General features: G+C 39.8%; 1 protein-coding gene across 2 annotated transcripts in view; it reads right to left on the bottom strand.

Annotated features, from left to right (window-relative positions):
- PTPRT (protein tyrosine phosphatase receptor type T) overlaps positions 1-16,405 on the bottom strand; it is a 477,129-nt gene that overhangs the window by 361,213 nt on the left and 99,511 nt on the right. For both annotated transcript variants that reach the window (XM_048498724.1, XM_048498723.1), the window contains exon 5: positions 3,008-3,301. In XM_048498724.1, the coding sequence (XP_048354681.1) occupies positions 3,008-3,301 (294 nt within the window). The remainder of the gene's footprint in view (positions 1-3,007; positions 3,302-16,405) is intronic.

Raw genomic sequence — 16,405 nt, forward strand, 5'->3', positions numbered from 1 at the left:
CCTGATCAAACACCTGCACGCTAACAATAAATTCAGAATGGGATGCATCTATAGTGATGCTTTATGATCACTGAATACTTGAATGCATTTTAAACTTAAGGTGAACACACCTTAGACCACTGGTCTATCAAGAACCTGCCTCATATTGTCTACATAGACTGGCAGCAGATCTCCAGGGTTTCAGGCAGAGGTTTTTCACATCACCTTCTACCTGGTTCTTTTCATGGGTGATGCTAGGGATTGAAACTGGGAACTTCTGCATCCCACTGAGTCACAGCTTCTCTCTTCAGTGAACAACAGGATCATTTCTTCATTTCAGATCCTTTTAGTTTTCATGAAGGTATATTTAATACATAAAATATATAGTATACCATCCTAACACACAGCACAGAAAAGGATATGCCAGTAAGAATGAGAAACAGAACACATTGTTGAGGTACTTCAGAAAAGTGTGGAAATCTACATTAGCCCTGTTCTTCACCCATCCTTGTCTTACCCTGTACAAATAAAAACATGCTGTAATTTCTCCATCATTCTCAATAGTAATGTTACTGCCTAAATACAGCACAATGGTGATGGGTGTTCTTGCAAGAACACATTCAATTGGACATAGTCAAAATGGAGAAAAGATATATGTTTTCACAATCCCTACAAAGAATGGCTGTTAGCATAATGGATTTATAGTGTTAAGATAATATTGTGGAAATTAAATCTTTTGAAGATGCAGTTACCTCATGTCCAAGATTTAAATTTAGAAGATGAAAAAGGACTGGCCCATGTCAGCTAACAAAACAATGGCAAACAATGTTTTGTCCAAAGCAGCACTTGGGATAATGGACATATTGAAACCCAAAGGCACTTTCACTTCATCATAGCTCTCTCAAAGTATGAATTGTTCTATCAGTGAAAAATGGCCCTGTTTTCCGAGGTCAGAAGCTATATTGTGTCTTGCCAAATTCTGCTGCTGTAACAGCTGACACAGCTATCACATCAAAGTAAACGGAGAATATACCAAACTTCACTGTTTGTTATAAGAAAAAAATGCAGTCAATAGATTGTGTGCTTATTGTGCGCATTACGATGAATGAGTCTATTAGTGAAAAAGCTTGGAAATGTACTGTCCATTTCCTAACTTCCAGTCTGGCCTGCTCTTAGTTACAATCTGTTTTTAGAATGCAGAACAATAGCACACGCCTAAGTAAGAAAAATGAATTATGGGAAGGTTTATTCTGGGTTCAGACCTTGCTGTCCCTTCATACGCTTCTCACCTAAGAAAATACAATTCTATCTCTAGCCCCTTGGGCTCCCAGTTTAGAAAAGCTTTATTCTCACAGAATCTCTGCCAAAGAGGTCCACTACATGGAAGCTTAAGCTGGGAAATTCTAATTCACAATTTTCTCTGTGACATCAGAACAGTCCAACAAATGGTAGTTTTAAAGGTTTTTTTTTTTCAAAGTTCCTATGACATTTATTTGGCAAACTGGCAAAACTGCTAATTTCCCACTATTTTTTTCCATTTATAAACCATATTCCATTTATATACCATTTCCATTTATATACCATATTCCATAAATATGGTATATAATATATATTTCTATAATTCTATAATATTTCTCCTTAAATGGTATCAATAGAGGAGGGGGAACCTTCATTCAGAAATAGGTTAGTGATGCAAAAGAATAATATTTAATGATGGTACAAAACAGTTTTTCATACATGCTGTGACCAGAGACTCATCCTATGTGTCTTAACACAGTAGGACAGAAATGATGGTTCCTCTATGGCTTGAAAGAACAACTAAACTTTAAAAAGTAACTAAAAAAGGCCAACAACTTCACAAAAAAGTGCCTAAATAACACTCCTTCAGCTACAAGATGCTACAAATCTTGAGGACTTTATCAAAGGTAATATAAGAATCAAATCAAAATTCCAGGTCTTAATTCAGTACCTTTGTATCACTTCTCAGCCTTTTGGCTAAGATCAAATGTAGCATCTTTGTATACATCTATTCCTTACAGACCAAACCAGGGAGAATCCATTGTGGAATCAGTGCAAGTTTGCGCCAACATGAGTGCCCAACTTGCTGGCGTAAAGGCCAAATATATCATCAGGGTGGACAAAAATATGGGTAGTGAGGCGCTGCACAGCTTCACACCATCTAAACCCCAGAGGCACCTATTGGGCACAAAATCTCATACTGGTGTGGGTGGGGGCAATCTGGAAGCATTCCCAAAGGCAAAATGTTCCCCATGCTGACAGCAAAGTTACAACATGAAAAAGTGTGTCATAACTCTGCTGCTTCACTGGGGTTTCTGGATGGAGGACTTTCCCTCTGTTTTTACCCTTTCTGTGCCACCTGGAACCCCTTTGGAGGCAGAGGAGTTGAAGTGCAGCAGCATCATTCTCAGCCAGCACACACTCTCCCCCTCTGGACTGAGCTGCCCAAAACCAAAATACATGATCTAGACTGCCATATTTTCGTCTTCCTCTTTTAGTGGCAAAGAGTATGTTTCACACTAATGCCACTACAATATAGACAATATTTTTAGTATATTTCGCATTGTTTTAAATTTGTTTAGTCTATTTCAAACATCCAGAACATTTGGTATCAATGTTAGAAGAAAATGCAATAAAATGCACATATTTTATAAACAGCAACAAAGAGTATCATATAAATAATTTACAATCAGAAAAATAACCACATACCATTAACTACATGCAAACGTCCACCAACAGAAAAAAGTGAGAGCCAAAATCATGATAGCCCTGTGGTGGCGAACCTTTGGCACTCCAGATGTTATGGACTACAATTCCCATCAGCCCCTTCCAACATGGCCAATTGGCCATGGTTCACCACCAATTGGCCATGCTGGAAGGGGCTGATGGGAATTGTAGTCCATAACATCTGGAGTGCCAAAGGTTCGCCACCACTGTGATAGCCTCTACCATAACATGTCGATGTTTCTATCTAAGTCACTAACTACTTGTTAAAATAAAGTTAGCTTACCTGCACATTTTGTTCTTGTTGTAAGTGGAGGCCCAGGAGGCCCTGTCCCTCCATCTCCAGGACGAGTAAGAAGCACTCTGATCTCATATTCCACATCTGGGTCTAGATGCCATAACTTATAATTTGGTGAATCAACAATATGAGTTTCAGCCCAATTCCCATTGGTTGTACGGTATTCCACTTCTTTCAGAATGATTGGACCATCTCCAATGATAGAATTGGCATTTGGTTTGATCCACAGATAGGTAGCTCCAACTGCCAGAAGTTCTGGAGGTGCGATAGGAGTGGGAGGTTCTGCAAACAAAAAAAAAGAGATACCTGTGAATGCTGCTAACATCTGATGAGGGTTATCATTAGGAGCACTGGGCCACGTGGCAATGTTACACAGATAACTGATTATTGCTGATTACCCACTTCCTGCTGTTCCCTGCCTTCACCCTGCCCTGGTGTAAAAAGTCACACCAGAAGTGCTCCCGCTTTCCTCACAGAAAGTGAGCAGCACACATGGGGCAAAATAAAGCATGTTGAGACAAGTAATCTTGCCCCAATGCATATCTTCTCTTGGGCTCATTCCGCACACGCAAAATAATGCACTTTCAAGCTGCTTTCACAACTGTTTTTGCCATTCCGCACAGCTTCAAAGAGCCCTGAAAGCAGCTTGAAAGTGCATTATTCTGTGTGTGCGGAATGAGCCTCAATGTACTGCAAAGACGAAGCACGTTGGGACAAGATTTCTTGCCCCAACATGCTTTTGGCCCCATCACACGTCCCATCACTGGTGGGTAATAGACCTATGATACACACTTCAGAATGTTGATCTAAATGTCATCAATGTCACACATTTATCAAATGAATGAATACAGTTCTATTTTTGAGGAAGTTCTTTCTTGTGGGGAAGCAGAATTGTTCTTTATTATTAGAAAATTACAAACATCTCCTTAACACCATAAAATAGTGAATTAATCTTGTGACACTTGTAAGAGCTATGCATTCAGTTTTATTCTATTCCCGAAAGGCTTATAAACTCAGTCTTAAAACGATTTATTTAGACAAACCATCCTACTCCTGATCTTTTTTTTTTGCCGGGGGGGGGGGGGTGTTGAAAAGATAGGCCTGAATATGGGAGAAAAAAATTAAGACTTATTTGTTTGTATTTTGCTCCCAAAATAAGGGTTTGAAGTTCCACATGCCTGAAACACAACTAAAAGGTTGAGATGTTTGCCTTTCTAATTTCTGTCATTTTTCATTAGTTATCGCTATTAAACTTTTCATTCATTCATTCATTCATTCATTCATTCATTCATTCATTCATTCATTCATGTTGGGGGTGATTTCTTTGCTGTTATGATATTTTAGACATCTTTTTATAAGCCATACACTAATTTACATCCATGCACCAATCTTAACTTGGAAGAATTTGGCACAAAAAACCATAAAATGGTAATGAAATACTCGTGGGTTCAATTTTCACTTCAGCATGAACCAGTCTATGCAATGTATACAATTCCTAGAATTATGAAAGGGAAACACCAAAGAAGAATGGGCTGTCAAGTCACAATTATCTCATGACAACCTCATGCATGAGGTGTTCCAGGCAGGAAATGAAGAGAGATGGTTTGCTGTTACCTTCCTCTGTGTAGCAACCCCAGTCATCCTTGGTGGTCTCCCATCCAAGTAGTGACTTTGGATAGCACTGAAGCCAACTCTGGGTAGCTCTGAAGCTCTAACAAGCTTAAGTTACATGGGACTATTTCAACTGCTATGAGTATATAATGACAACCTTACATCAAAAATTCACAGCCCACCACACAAAATCCTATGCTTCCAACTACCACCCAAAGCACATAATACAACCCATAATTTACAGTTAAGATCAACCAAGCTTACAGTAGTTCATTTCAGATTAAGCCATTACTAATTGGAACTGGAGAGGTTCTTTTAAAATACACACACAACATTGATGCATCTTTTCCATATCTCCCATTAATGCAAGTGAAATATGACCAGTGGTATTCACACAGCACTCATTGAAGTCATGCAAATTATGTTCAGTTTATGTTAACAACATGATAATGATGCAAAATTGTAGCTGGCTCTCCAAATCATGAAACATTTTTAATTTGTCAGATGTTAGACCAACTGCTCACCTCATATTTAGAAAACCTTGTTTAATAATCAAAAATATTTCAGTAATCAAGGTTGTTTTTAAGACTGGATATATTTTTAGATCTACTGATTTGAAACAGTGTTGAACGTAAAAAAAAAAGAGAGAAAATCACAGAATAGAAAATGTACGCTTGTTGAATAGCCTCCAGTGTATAACAGTGTTAGTTAAGAATGATACCACTCTTCAACCATCAGTCAATTAGTTATCTCTGTGATTAAGAACAAAAATTTATGCAACTTTATATACCAAAGCGCTTAGAGAAACATGCATAATTCTTGTAGAGACCCTAAGAGATGTATATTAATATATTCAGGAAGCATAAATGGGATGGTGCATATGACTTCTATGAAAAGTAAAGAACAAAGTAATAAAAAGACACCTACTCATACTGTTAAATGAAACCTGTAAAGCATATAGATGCTGGCCTTATGGGTGGTGATGAGCAGATACAATAATTTCACTTATTTTTTTATTCTGTATGCTATTGACATGAATATATGAAGCTGTTTTATATAATGTCAGACCATTGTTCTATAATGTCCTACTCTGGCAGAAGCTCTCCAGGGTTACAGACAAGATTTTAAAAAATAACAGAAATTTGACTGGCGACCTTCAGCATGCAAAGCAAAAATTCTACCACTGATCTACAGCACTGGACACACCCAGATTCACTTTACCTCTGTTTTGTTGCTGATATTTTTCCCATTTCTTTTGTTCCATTAATATTCTAATGTCTTTAATATATAAATTGTATATAATATATAGTGTATACACATACACACAAATGCACAGCATTTACAATCAATTGATACATGTGTGATAATTTCAATATGAAAATGGCACAAGGGGCTAGATTCCTAAGATAAATTGCACTAGAAGAAGATACTTTCCTTACGGAAGATGCTCCTCCATTGTAGAGCTGTTCTAATTAATTACAGAACTCCTTAATTTGATAATCTGAAAGCCACCAGCACCAGGGGAGATCTAGATCTCTGAAGATACTGTTTCCAATGAGCAACATAGAATTAGGGGAGGGTAGTAACCAATCCTGCCACTTCTTTGTGTCTCTGGTCCCCCTGTGACTGGCAAGGAATGCTGGTGTTGGAACTAAGATGGAGGAGGGAAGAGGAAGTCTAACATTTCCCATCCCAGTTTTTCCCTGTGTAGATTTACCAGTCCGCCTCTATTCTATGCCCCTTGAGTTTTGGATCCAGGATCCTCTCACAAAAAATAACCCACTAAAGAAGGATATAAACATCAAGATTAATGTTAAAAAAATGAGAAAGCTGCAAGAGGATATACTTAAAAACCTTTTTTGAAAGATGTCAACTGAAGAATGTATATAAAGAAGAACCTAAGCATTTTGCTGATGAAATGCAGCCATGTGTGGGCTATGTGTTCTTAAAAGATGGAAACAGGTGGCAACTGTGAAGCTGCAGAGTGGTGAAGATGGCCAATGCTCCCTCTTCTTTGACGGGAAAGAGCCCTCATATTCTGAACTAGGGTAATTTTATGGAAATCCATTGTAGGACAGACACATATTTCACTGACTGGGATGTAGGGAAAGGGTATAGCCAATAATAGCAGAAATATGTGGTTTGAATCCAAGCAGCTTTCCCAGTGATCAAATAGGGAAGAAGAAGCCTGCCTAAAAGTTTCAATTAAGTTTTGTGGCATGGGAGCTGTAATAAGGAGGGGGGATTATGAGACTGAATGAAAAAAAATGTCAGGACTGTACATGTCCTTGTCTCTTAATTCATTTTAAGTTAATTCAACATTAAGTTCCAAAATTAGATTAAAGTGGGATGCCAGAACATGCTGATTAGTCAAATAAAAATAAAGCTGTGGTAGAATTTCTGGGCTGTGTGGCCACGGTCTGGTAGTTTTCGCTCCTACCATTTCACCCGCATTTACAGCTGACATCACCAAAGGCCTGTCACAGTGAGAAGTATCTTCATATAAAACATTTGGATTCCTGTCATAGTGGAAATATCTTGGCTGCTAACAGGAATATTCAGTTTCCAATTACAAATAGTCATGGCATAATTGCAACTAGATAAAACTTTCAAACAGATGCTGAGTAATCCTAAGAATTACTAATTCAAACAGATTATTAAAAGTTCAAAAAACTTTAAAAAAAGATAAATGCTTCTGAAAACCAGTTACATTTCAAATCAAGCCAATCAACAATGGGTGAATCATTGAAAATGTCAAGTGGAGATTTAGACAAAGAAGCATTCTAACAAACAGGTGCTAGTCCTCTGCACAAACACCTGCAAATTTTTATTGCTTGAAATCAAAAGTGCCTCTTCATGGACATAAATCCCACCAAAACAAACAACCTGTGACATAATATTATTAGAGCAACTCAGAGAAAAGGATAAAATGTAATGAAAGGTGGATTAGTATTTAAAGGATGTTGAGAAACCAGTAGCCCTGAGTAGGAAAGTGATTTTCTGCAATGCCACACTTACACTTATTTATGTATTGGGGGGGGTGGGGGGGAATGCCTGAGTCGTCTTGAAAAATAAAAATAGTAGAAAAAACATTTAAGTATATAAATTAAAATCCAGCAACGGGGAGGGGGAAAGGAACAGCCCAGCATACAAACATAGACCATAAAAGCAGATCACAGACAACTTAAAACAACAGTTTCTAACCTGGCTGTTGTGGGTTTTCTGGCCTGTGTGACCATGATCTTGTAGTTTTTCTCCTATTCCCCTACATCTATGGCTGGCATGTTCAGAGGTTCATCACTGTGAGATTCGAGAAACACATCTCACTGTGATATATCTTTGAATATGCCAGTCATAGATGCCAGTCAAAAACTACCTCTGAATATGCCGGTCAAAAACTACAAAACCATGGTCATACAGCCTAGAAAACCCACAACAGCTAGTTGATCCTGGCCATGAAAGCCTTCAACAGTACAGTCTCTAACCCCTTAATAAAAAGTCTAGGTGTACAGAAGCATCTCAGCTTGGTGCCTAAAAGTCAGAGTGTACAAAAACAATTTGGCTTGATGTCTAAAAAGAAAACCAGTATAGGTAACAGGCAAGCAGTGACATAGGTATAGATTTTTAATGGGGGGGGGGTCAAGGGTGAGGCCACGCCCCCACCTGCCTCTGGGGGCATGGTCATGCCTCACCAAGCCCCACCCCCAGCCTAAGTGCTTATAAAAGCAGCTCTCCGAGGCAAGGGATGGCAGACTTCCGTGACTCGCCCGCCCTGCCTCCCCCACCGGCTGGGCTCCCAGCTGGCAGTCCCTTCTCTCTCCCCTCCAGGCAGAGGGGTAGCTAGGGAAAATGGAGCTCAGTGCAGATCTATCAGTACTTATACAGTACAAGCCTGTTCCTTCAGAGGGAATTGTAACAAAACAACTTGAAAAGTGGAAAGAAAGGTCCAAGATTAAATGATTATTAGCTTGAGATTCAGAAAGAATTTCTTCATGTAGAAACTAATTAGAGTGCCCACCTCACTTCCCAATGAAGAATCAAAGCAAAAAACCACAGAATATTTAAAGATATGTGTTTGTATGCAAAGCCAGAATCTTCAAAAACCAAGGTATTCTAAAAGAGTATCCTTACAAAAGTTATAATTGAAGCCAGGTAAAATTGCAGCATAAATGTATCCCTGTATATACAAAATCTATAGAAACAATAGTGTAGATAATAGTGAAAGCCCATGTCAAAGTTATTCTAGTTGTAAATAAATTTAAATAAATATATCTTCCAGACTGCTGATAGTGTAGGCCACCATTCCAGAGCCGTATCTCTTTTTTCCATATAATTGCATAATATATCATATTCCAACATTACGCCAATCCGCGTTCCTTGTTCTTTAACGACTGTGTGGAAAATTTCAAAACAGCTGAACTGTCAAAGCGGCAGCAGCTTCCTCATTTCCAACATGACAACGTAGATCCTTTCAAAGGGATTGTTTCCCATCTTTTAAGCATATCTTATTGCTGAGACAGCCATTTTCAGTAGGGTAGACAGAATGGAGTCTGAAGCACATTCTATAGGAATCAGGTTTTCCAGAAACAGGAGATCAAATTTCCAGCTCTTCAGCATGGCCAATTGGCCATGCTGAAAGGGGCTGATGGGAATTGTAGTTCCTGAACATCTGGAGAGCCGCAGGTTCCCTACCCCTGTTCTATACAAATACATGGAAGTATTTGTGGAACTTGTCTATGTTAAGTCTTGCTTATTATAATCAAGATATTGTTGTATTGGGAACAACTGGAAAATAAGTTTGGCAGGCCATTCTACTTTTACATTAAATTTAGCAGTACATAATTAATTATCATTAGCACTGAATTATATTCTGTTACAGAAACTAATGCAAACTGATTATTCTGATTCAGCAGTAACTTGCTGAATGAAGATAGATAGCATGAATCTTTTATCTCTGGAAGAACTAAGACAGCAGTTTAAAGGCTTCAGACAATTTCCTTACCATTATTCCTCACTTTTATCTATCTCTGTGGACACAATTAAAAACCTCACAGGTTTCACAGTTCTTTGGTAGAACCAAATAGAAAATCTTTAGAACACCAGGAACTGGTTGAAACTGGTAGCATTTTAAAAATAGTTAAGGTCACGAAAAATGATTGTGTGAATGGAGGCACAGTGAACTTGGAAAAACCACATATTGCCCACTTTAAAAAATACAGCAATCATGAATATGGATTATATCACAGAGACCACATGGTCTTGATATGCATAGCTTGTGGGTTCCCAGTTCATGCAAATGCAATGACTGCATAAGCTTACCCATACAAACAGTTATGCAAAACATATTCCTAGCTACAGATAAGGAAACAGAATATAGCAGTATGGCTTTCTTAACAAATTTACGGCTCCATCCAAAGGGTGGGGCGAATCTGCCTACAGGAGTGATGTGACTGCTTTGGTGGATTTGTCCTCCCCAGGGCACTTACCCCAGTGGAGGGGTGAAACTGCTGGTGTGCAGCAGCTGCCACTGTCCTCCCCAGCAGTGGGATCTGTGCAGTCCATGAACCAACTTTACCCAGCTCCTTCCTGACTGTTCACCTTCTTATGCTCCTGACTGTTCACTTTCTTATGCTTGTATTTAGTTAAGACTTTAGCCACCAAAAAGAGGGTGTAGGTCTATGGAGCCCCATAGAGGCTTCTCAGCAGCAGGGAGGCTTTTTCTCTTAGCAAGCCTCCCCATGCCACTGGAAAGCTTCTCTGAGAGTGGTGGGACAGTGTGGTTCTGGTGCCTCCTCGCATTTCTCCGTTTACAGGTGAGGAGGAACTCCACTGCCTACTGCGCAGTCTGCTGCTGAACTCTCCCAGGTCTCAACTTTTCCTGGTTCTCTTAACTCTGCCCATTAACTAACTCTTAAAGGCACACTGCCGCAAGATTGTTTACTTTGTTAAAGCCCTTTAAATTGCTGTTATATTGTTACTGCAGTTATATCAATATTATGTAGACCCTCTCCAAAAATACTTCCCCCCCCCCAAATGACAGAGGCATAGCAATTCCCTGGACTGCATTCTGCTGAAGAAGGGAACCATGTTTTAGAACTGATATTTTCTCTTTCCACCCCCACCCCCCATCCACATACACATACAGACACAGACACACACTTCCTCCTGCTGCTGCTGCTGCTGCGAAAGCAGGAGAGATGCTTGTTATTTTCAGATAACTTGGTATTTTGATATTCTTGTACTAGACCTGACATTATTTCAATAGATCTAATATGGTACAAATGCTTAAAGAAACATTGGGGAAGGCAGAAGTAGAGCGGAGGAGGTGGGGTGGAGCAGCCCATTTTCATCTTCCCTGCAAAGCAGTGGAAAAGGTCACTCTTTTCCTGCTCTCACGAACAGCCAAGATTATGGGATCTGCTACACAGTGTGTGTTGTGGGGGGGGGGAGGGGGAAGGCATCTGCCTCAAAAAGAATCTCCCTTCAGCACAGGACAAAACAGCAGAATATACTGTGTATTCACTAGTCCTGTTGCTGAAGCCAGTGTTTGGCCTGGAATACAGGGGTTATGGTATGCCTTCAGCACAATCATGCATATTAAGAGTGGGTTCCTGTAACTATGACCACAGAATAACCACAGATGGGATTAGGACACAAAAGATCCAAGTCAGAAGGCATGGGCATCTGTGGCTCAGTTTTTGAAACTAAACACAGAGGAATTTAAAATTACTCTTTGCATGCATGGAAAAAATGTGTCTCTTGAAGACCACAGCTGTTGCTAGATGTTCCATAGCAAACAGGAATAATTTTCAGAGCAATGGGAATTCCCTTTCAGTGCTTTGTTGCTATTAGCCCCAATCTTGTAAAAGTAATGCAATAACTGTAGAATCATAATAGGAGGATGTAGAAATACTGTACTGGGAATACCACAGTGGGAAGAAAAAATGGTAATGCATAGAAAAATGGAAGGTAGGTACTAGAGATAAGAAGTGTATTTCTCCAAAGCAGACAATAATTGATAGGAATAAGTAACAGTTGTAGGAATTTTAAAAATGAGTTGACAATCAAAAATTGGATAGCCAAGGTAGGGTACATAAGAAAAAAATCAGATGAAATTAATAGAATTAGTACAGTATAAAGATGGTCATGTTAACAAACTGTCTTTTGCAATGATCTGTAGTAGAGCATCTGCTTTGCATACAGAAGACCCCAGTTTTAATCCCCAGCATCTCAAATTAAAGGAATTAAGCAGGAGATGATATGAAGACCTTTTTTCCCAAGTCCCTGGAGAGCTGCTACTGGTCTGATGGACAACATTGGCTATGATTCAGTACAAGGCAGTTTCACATGTCCATTCTATTCTTTTTGATGTTATGTTTCTCTACAGATTTATTAAATTATGTAATGTTTTTATGAATAAGGACAGGTATATTTTTCTTTTTAATAATTCTGGTCTATATGCCTGAGAAAGATACAGGCCCTTTCTGAATAAGTCACCTAAAACATTTGCAGAACTTCTGCAAAATGTTCTTGATCCCCCTTGTTTGTTGGCACTCACCCCTTGAAACATTTCATGGCCACAGTGAGGGGGTTTTCTCTCTCTCTCTTTTGGCTGTTTGTTGAATCCATGCTTTGAAGACTCAATACATAGATTTTCTGTTGCTGTGTGTAATAGAAGCTTTGAACATTAAAAAACCCCCATAGAACAGACAAAAATAAAGAGACAAGGGGGAACTAAGGGAACTCAGTCTCAGGGACACAATAAAATGGCACCAAGGGGGAGGTTCAGGGACAGCACAAAGGTGTGGAAAACACATCAGAAAAGATAAAATGTTTTAAATCTGCCATTGAGCAAAGGAAGAAATTTTGAAAATGTTTCACACAAAAGAATCACCGTAGAAGGGTTTTCAGATAAAAAGTTTCCAGGCTGCAGATAAAATGTTTTTGAAACTTAAGGGGGAGGGGGGAATGTGAAACTCCACAGGGGAAATGTTTTATTTCTTGCCTCAAAATGTTTTAAAAGGTTTGTGTGGAGAGGGCCACTGATAATTGTGATGATGGAATCTATACTTTGTCTTACAGAAAGATAAAAGAGCAGTCATTAGTGGTGTGATGGAAGTGTGTGTTTCTGCAGTAGAAAATTGTTCCAAAGGACTACGAACAGGCAGGGCAGTGAGGTGATGGGAGAACGAGATGACAGGCGGGAAAGTGAGGTGGCAGGAGAGCAAGGTGGCAGGTGGGACAGCGAGGCAGTAGGCAAGTGAGTGAGGCAGTGGTAGAGTGAGACAGCTAGAGAGCAAGGTGGCAGGTAAGAGAGAAAGGTGGCAGGAGGGAGACCGAGGCAGGGGCATTGCAAGGCAGCAGGAGGGTGAGAGAGTGAGATGGCAGTTGGGAAAGTGAGGCGACAGGCAGAAGGGTGAGTTACCAGCAGGGTGAGAGAGCAAGGCAGCAGGTGGGAGAGTGAGTTGCCAGGCCCAGCGGAAGAGTGGGGGCTTGCTGCCACTGTCCAACCAGTCTGGCTTGGTGTTTGGGCCAAAGGGACACTAAGTATTAGGACCCAGCAGGAGCATTATACAAGGAAGGAGGCCCAGGAAGCAGCAGCAGGTGAATTCAAAATCTCCTGACATTTTTTGGTGAGACACAGTATAGCTACTTATTGACTGAGTGTTCCTTGTAGTCAAAATTCAGCAGCCATGCTTATTATAGTCTGCTTAACTCACAGATTTTTAGTGAATGTATTTGTTCATGCATGCTTTGTTTCATTTAATATATAATTTTGATTTATAGTAACAAAAAAGAAAAACTGAAACAACACAGCATTGGCGGAGTCTTGCATAAGGTCTTTCTGAACTTGTATATGATAAAATAGATTTAGCAATTATCTTTTACTGAACAAAATGTGTATGCATAAAAAAATTTTTTTAAAGAAAACAAAATTATGTGACCACTCTGAAGGTGAGAGTACGTCATGTTTTTATTAAGTGATGATACTGATATTGTCCAACGGGAGCTCAGGACTGAACACTACAATATACATACATCTGCAGCATGGGTATAGACATCTGGATTGAAGCTGTAGATTTTATTAAGTACCTGATAATGCATTAAAAAAAGTCAGTGACAAAAATGTTAAAAGGTGTATATAGCATATTGCACACGAGAGAACAAAAGTCCTTCCATTTCTCTGAAATATATTGTCTGCACAAGTCGCAAGGTCGCCAAATACCTTTCTTTACTGATAACACTGTACACGTTCCCAACTCTTCAATCACTGAAGGGTGCATAACTAGCTAAAACTACTGTAGCACATGATGGACTTGCTCCATTAGGATCTGAAATGTCAAGGAGCTTTTGCCTCAAAAGAATGGGAACATTCAGAAACTCCTAGTTATTTGTTCCAAAAGGGTGGGTGTGAATGCCATAACTGTTTTGCTTACTGCTTTATTAACTTGGTTTTATGACTATTACCTGATGCTAATGTTTCATATTCTCTTCTGAACATTCACTTTTTGTTATTGTCTTGGGTTTTGTTAGACTTTTTAAACACTTCAATAATTAGCCTCCAGGATTCTCTGAAAATAACAGTATTTATGTAACAATTCATGCAACGCATTTCTATGGCATGCACTGTAAAGATGTTGAGTTTGTTATTGGCTATCTCCTTTGACCTCCTGTTTTAATTTACAGCTGAAAGGACTCACAGATTTTATTACACCATTTAGTGAAGAACTAAGTTGCTATAAAATCGGCAGAGGGCTGCAAGACATCTTATTACAAGCTCCGTATTGGTGACAGTGTTTGCTCAAAATAAAACAGTGTTAGCTGAAAGTGAGGTAGCTGAGTAAAATTTAAGCTGGTTATAATGACTCATTGCATATGAGGATATGACAAGTTTGCGTGTTAATGAAACAGGTGTAGAAGGGAAAGCAATCAGTAGAATCACGCGGCTTATTCTTCCTGAACATCCAAAGAAAGAAACTGCTTGATCTTTGAAATAAAATGCATATGTTGGGTGTTCAGAGTTTTCAACTACTGATCACATCCTGTAAACATTTAAACCCTTGTGCTGGTTTTCTAGCTTTTCTCAGCCCTCTATGTTGAGCAGTATCAAACTCATTTTCCATAGCCACTCTGAGATTTTGCTTGAAACATATATGATTTTTTTCCTGTCAATTTGTAGCCGACAGGCCAACTATAAGGTTCTCAGGGCAAGAGAGATTCAAGGTTGGTTTGCCGTTTCCTGCCTCTCCTTAGTGACCCTGGTATTCCTTGGTGGTCTCTCATACAAATACGAACCAGGACTGACCCTGCTTAATTTCCATGATCTGACAACATCAGACTATTCGGTGAGTGGGCTAAGAAATGGCAAATGCAGTTCAATGTAGCAAAATGTAAAGTGATGCACATAAGGGCAAAAAAATCCAAACTTCACATACATATTACAGGGGTCAGTGCCAGGAAAGGGCTTTGGGCTTTGGGAGTCTTAGTTGATAGTTCCATGGGAATGTCAACTCAATGCATGGCAGCTGTGAAAAAGGCAAACTCTATGCTGTGGATAATTAGGAAAGGAATTGATAATAAAACTACAAAGATTGTCATGCCCTTATATGAAGCAGTGGTGCTACTGCAGTTGGTTGGAGTACTGTGTTCAGTTTAGGTCGCCACATCTCAAAAAGGATATTAAAGAGATAGAAAAAGTGCAGAGAAGGGCAACGAGGATAATTGAGCACTTGCACATTCTCCAAGGCTGACTGTTACTCACGTTCCTGTTCCTTATCCTCCCTGACAAAGGAGAGAACTTCAAATCAATTCTGTAACTTCAAACTCATAGAATGCTACCTGGTCCCTCTACTTCTATGTGACATATTCTTCCAGTTGCCTATATCCTGTGTTTGAGAGCATCTATCCTCCTCAGGAGATCCCTGGTGTGTTTCTTACCCAGTACTCTCTGCTCCAGGAAATCCTCATTCTTCTTAACAGGATGAAGAGCAGATACTTGCACCTCAAGCTGCTGGACCTTCTCTTCTAAGAGAGCAACCAACTTGTATTTTGCCAAAACCCAAACATACCACAGCTGTTGCAGGTGATAGAAGCAACTCCCCGACTAACTGTATTTAGTAGTTTTAAACAAAAGTACAAAAGTAAATCTATAGGCCTCCTTTTAAAAACAACCCACCCTAGTAAAATCACTCACAAAACTGAATGTTAGCCTTGGCTGATTAGCCAAGCCCCTGTTCACTGAACTGCAGGAACTGAGACAGTGGCTGAAGCCTCTGCCCCCAGTCAAGTCTCTAATTCACCTTCAACTCTCTCCCAAAATATTGGTTCTTACTGATAAAAACTGCATGTGACACTAGCCATGTGCTGCTGCATCTCAGGGTGCTCAAAAGAGATTGATGGCAGTTAAAACAGAGCTGGTGACTCACTAGAAGCCCCACCTCTCAAAAGCCCGAAGCAAGCACACAGCCAAAAACAAAGAAAAACCCACAAACAAAAGCCCTCCCAAGCCCTCAAAAACACATACAGTTAATGATTTAGTTTCAAGGATAACCCCCCAAAAACAGAGTTCACCTTTTGCTCTCTTTTCTGCTCCCTTCTGCTGCCTCTCAGAGATTACAGTGTGTGCCACTGCCTCTCAGGCCCTTTCTGCACAGGCCTTTTACAGCGCCCTGGGGTTGGCAAAAACGCCGTCCCGAGGGAGCTGTTCGCAAGGGGGGGTGCTGCTGCTTCGCAGCCACGCCGCCCTCGCTCCTCCCCAGAGGTGCGAAGCAGCCA

The sequence above is a fragment of the Sphaerodactylus townsendi genome, linkage group LG05, assembly GCF_021028975.2.
Source record: "Sphaerodactylus townsendi isolate TG3544 linkage group LG05, MPM_Stown_v2.3, whole genome shotgun sequence".
Taxonomy (NCBI): Eukaryota; Metazoa; Chordata; class Lepidosauria; order Squamata; family Sphaerodactylidae; genus Sphaerodactylus; species Sphaerodactylus townsendi.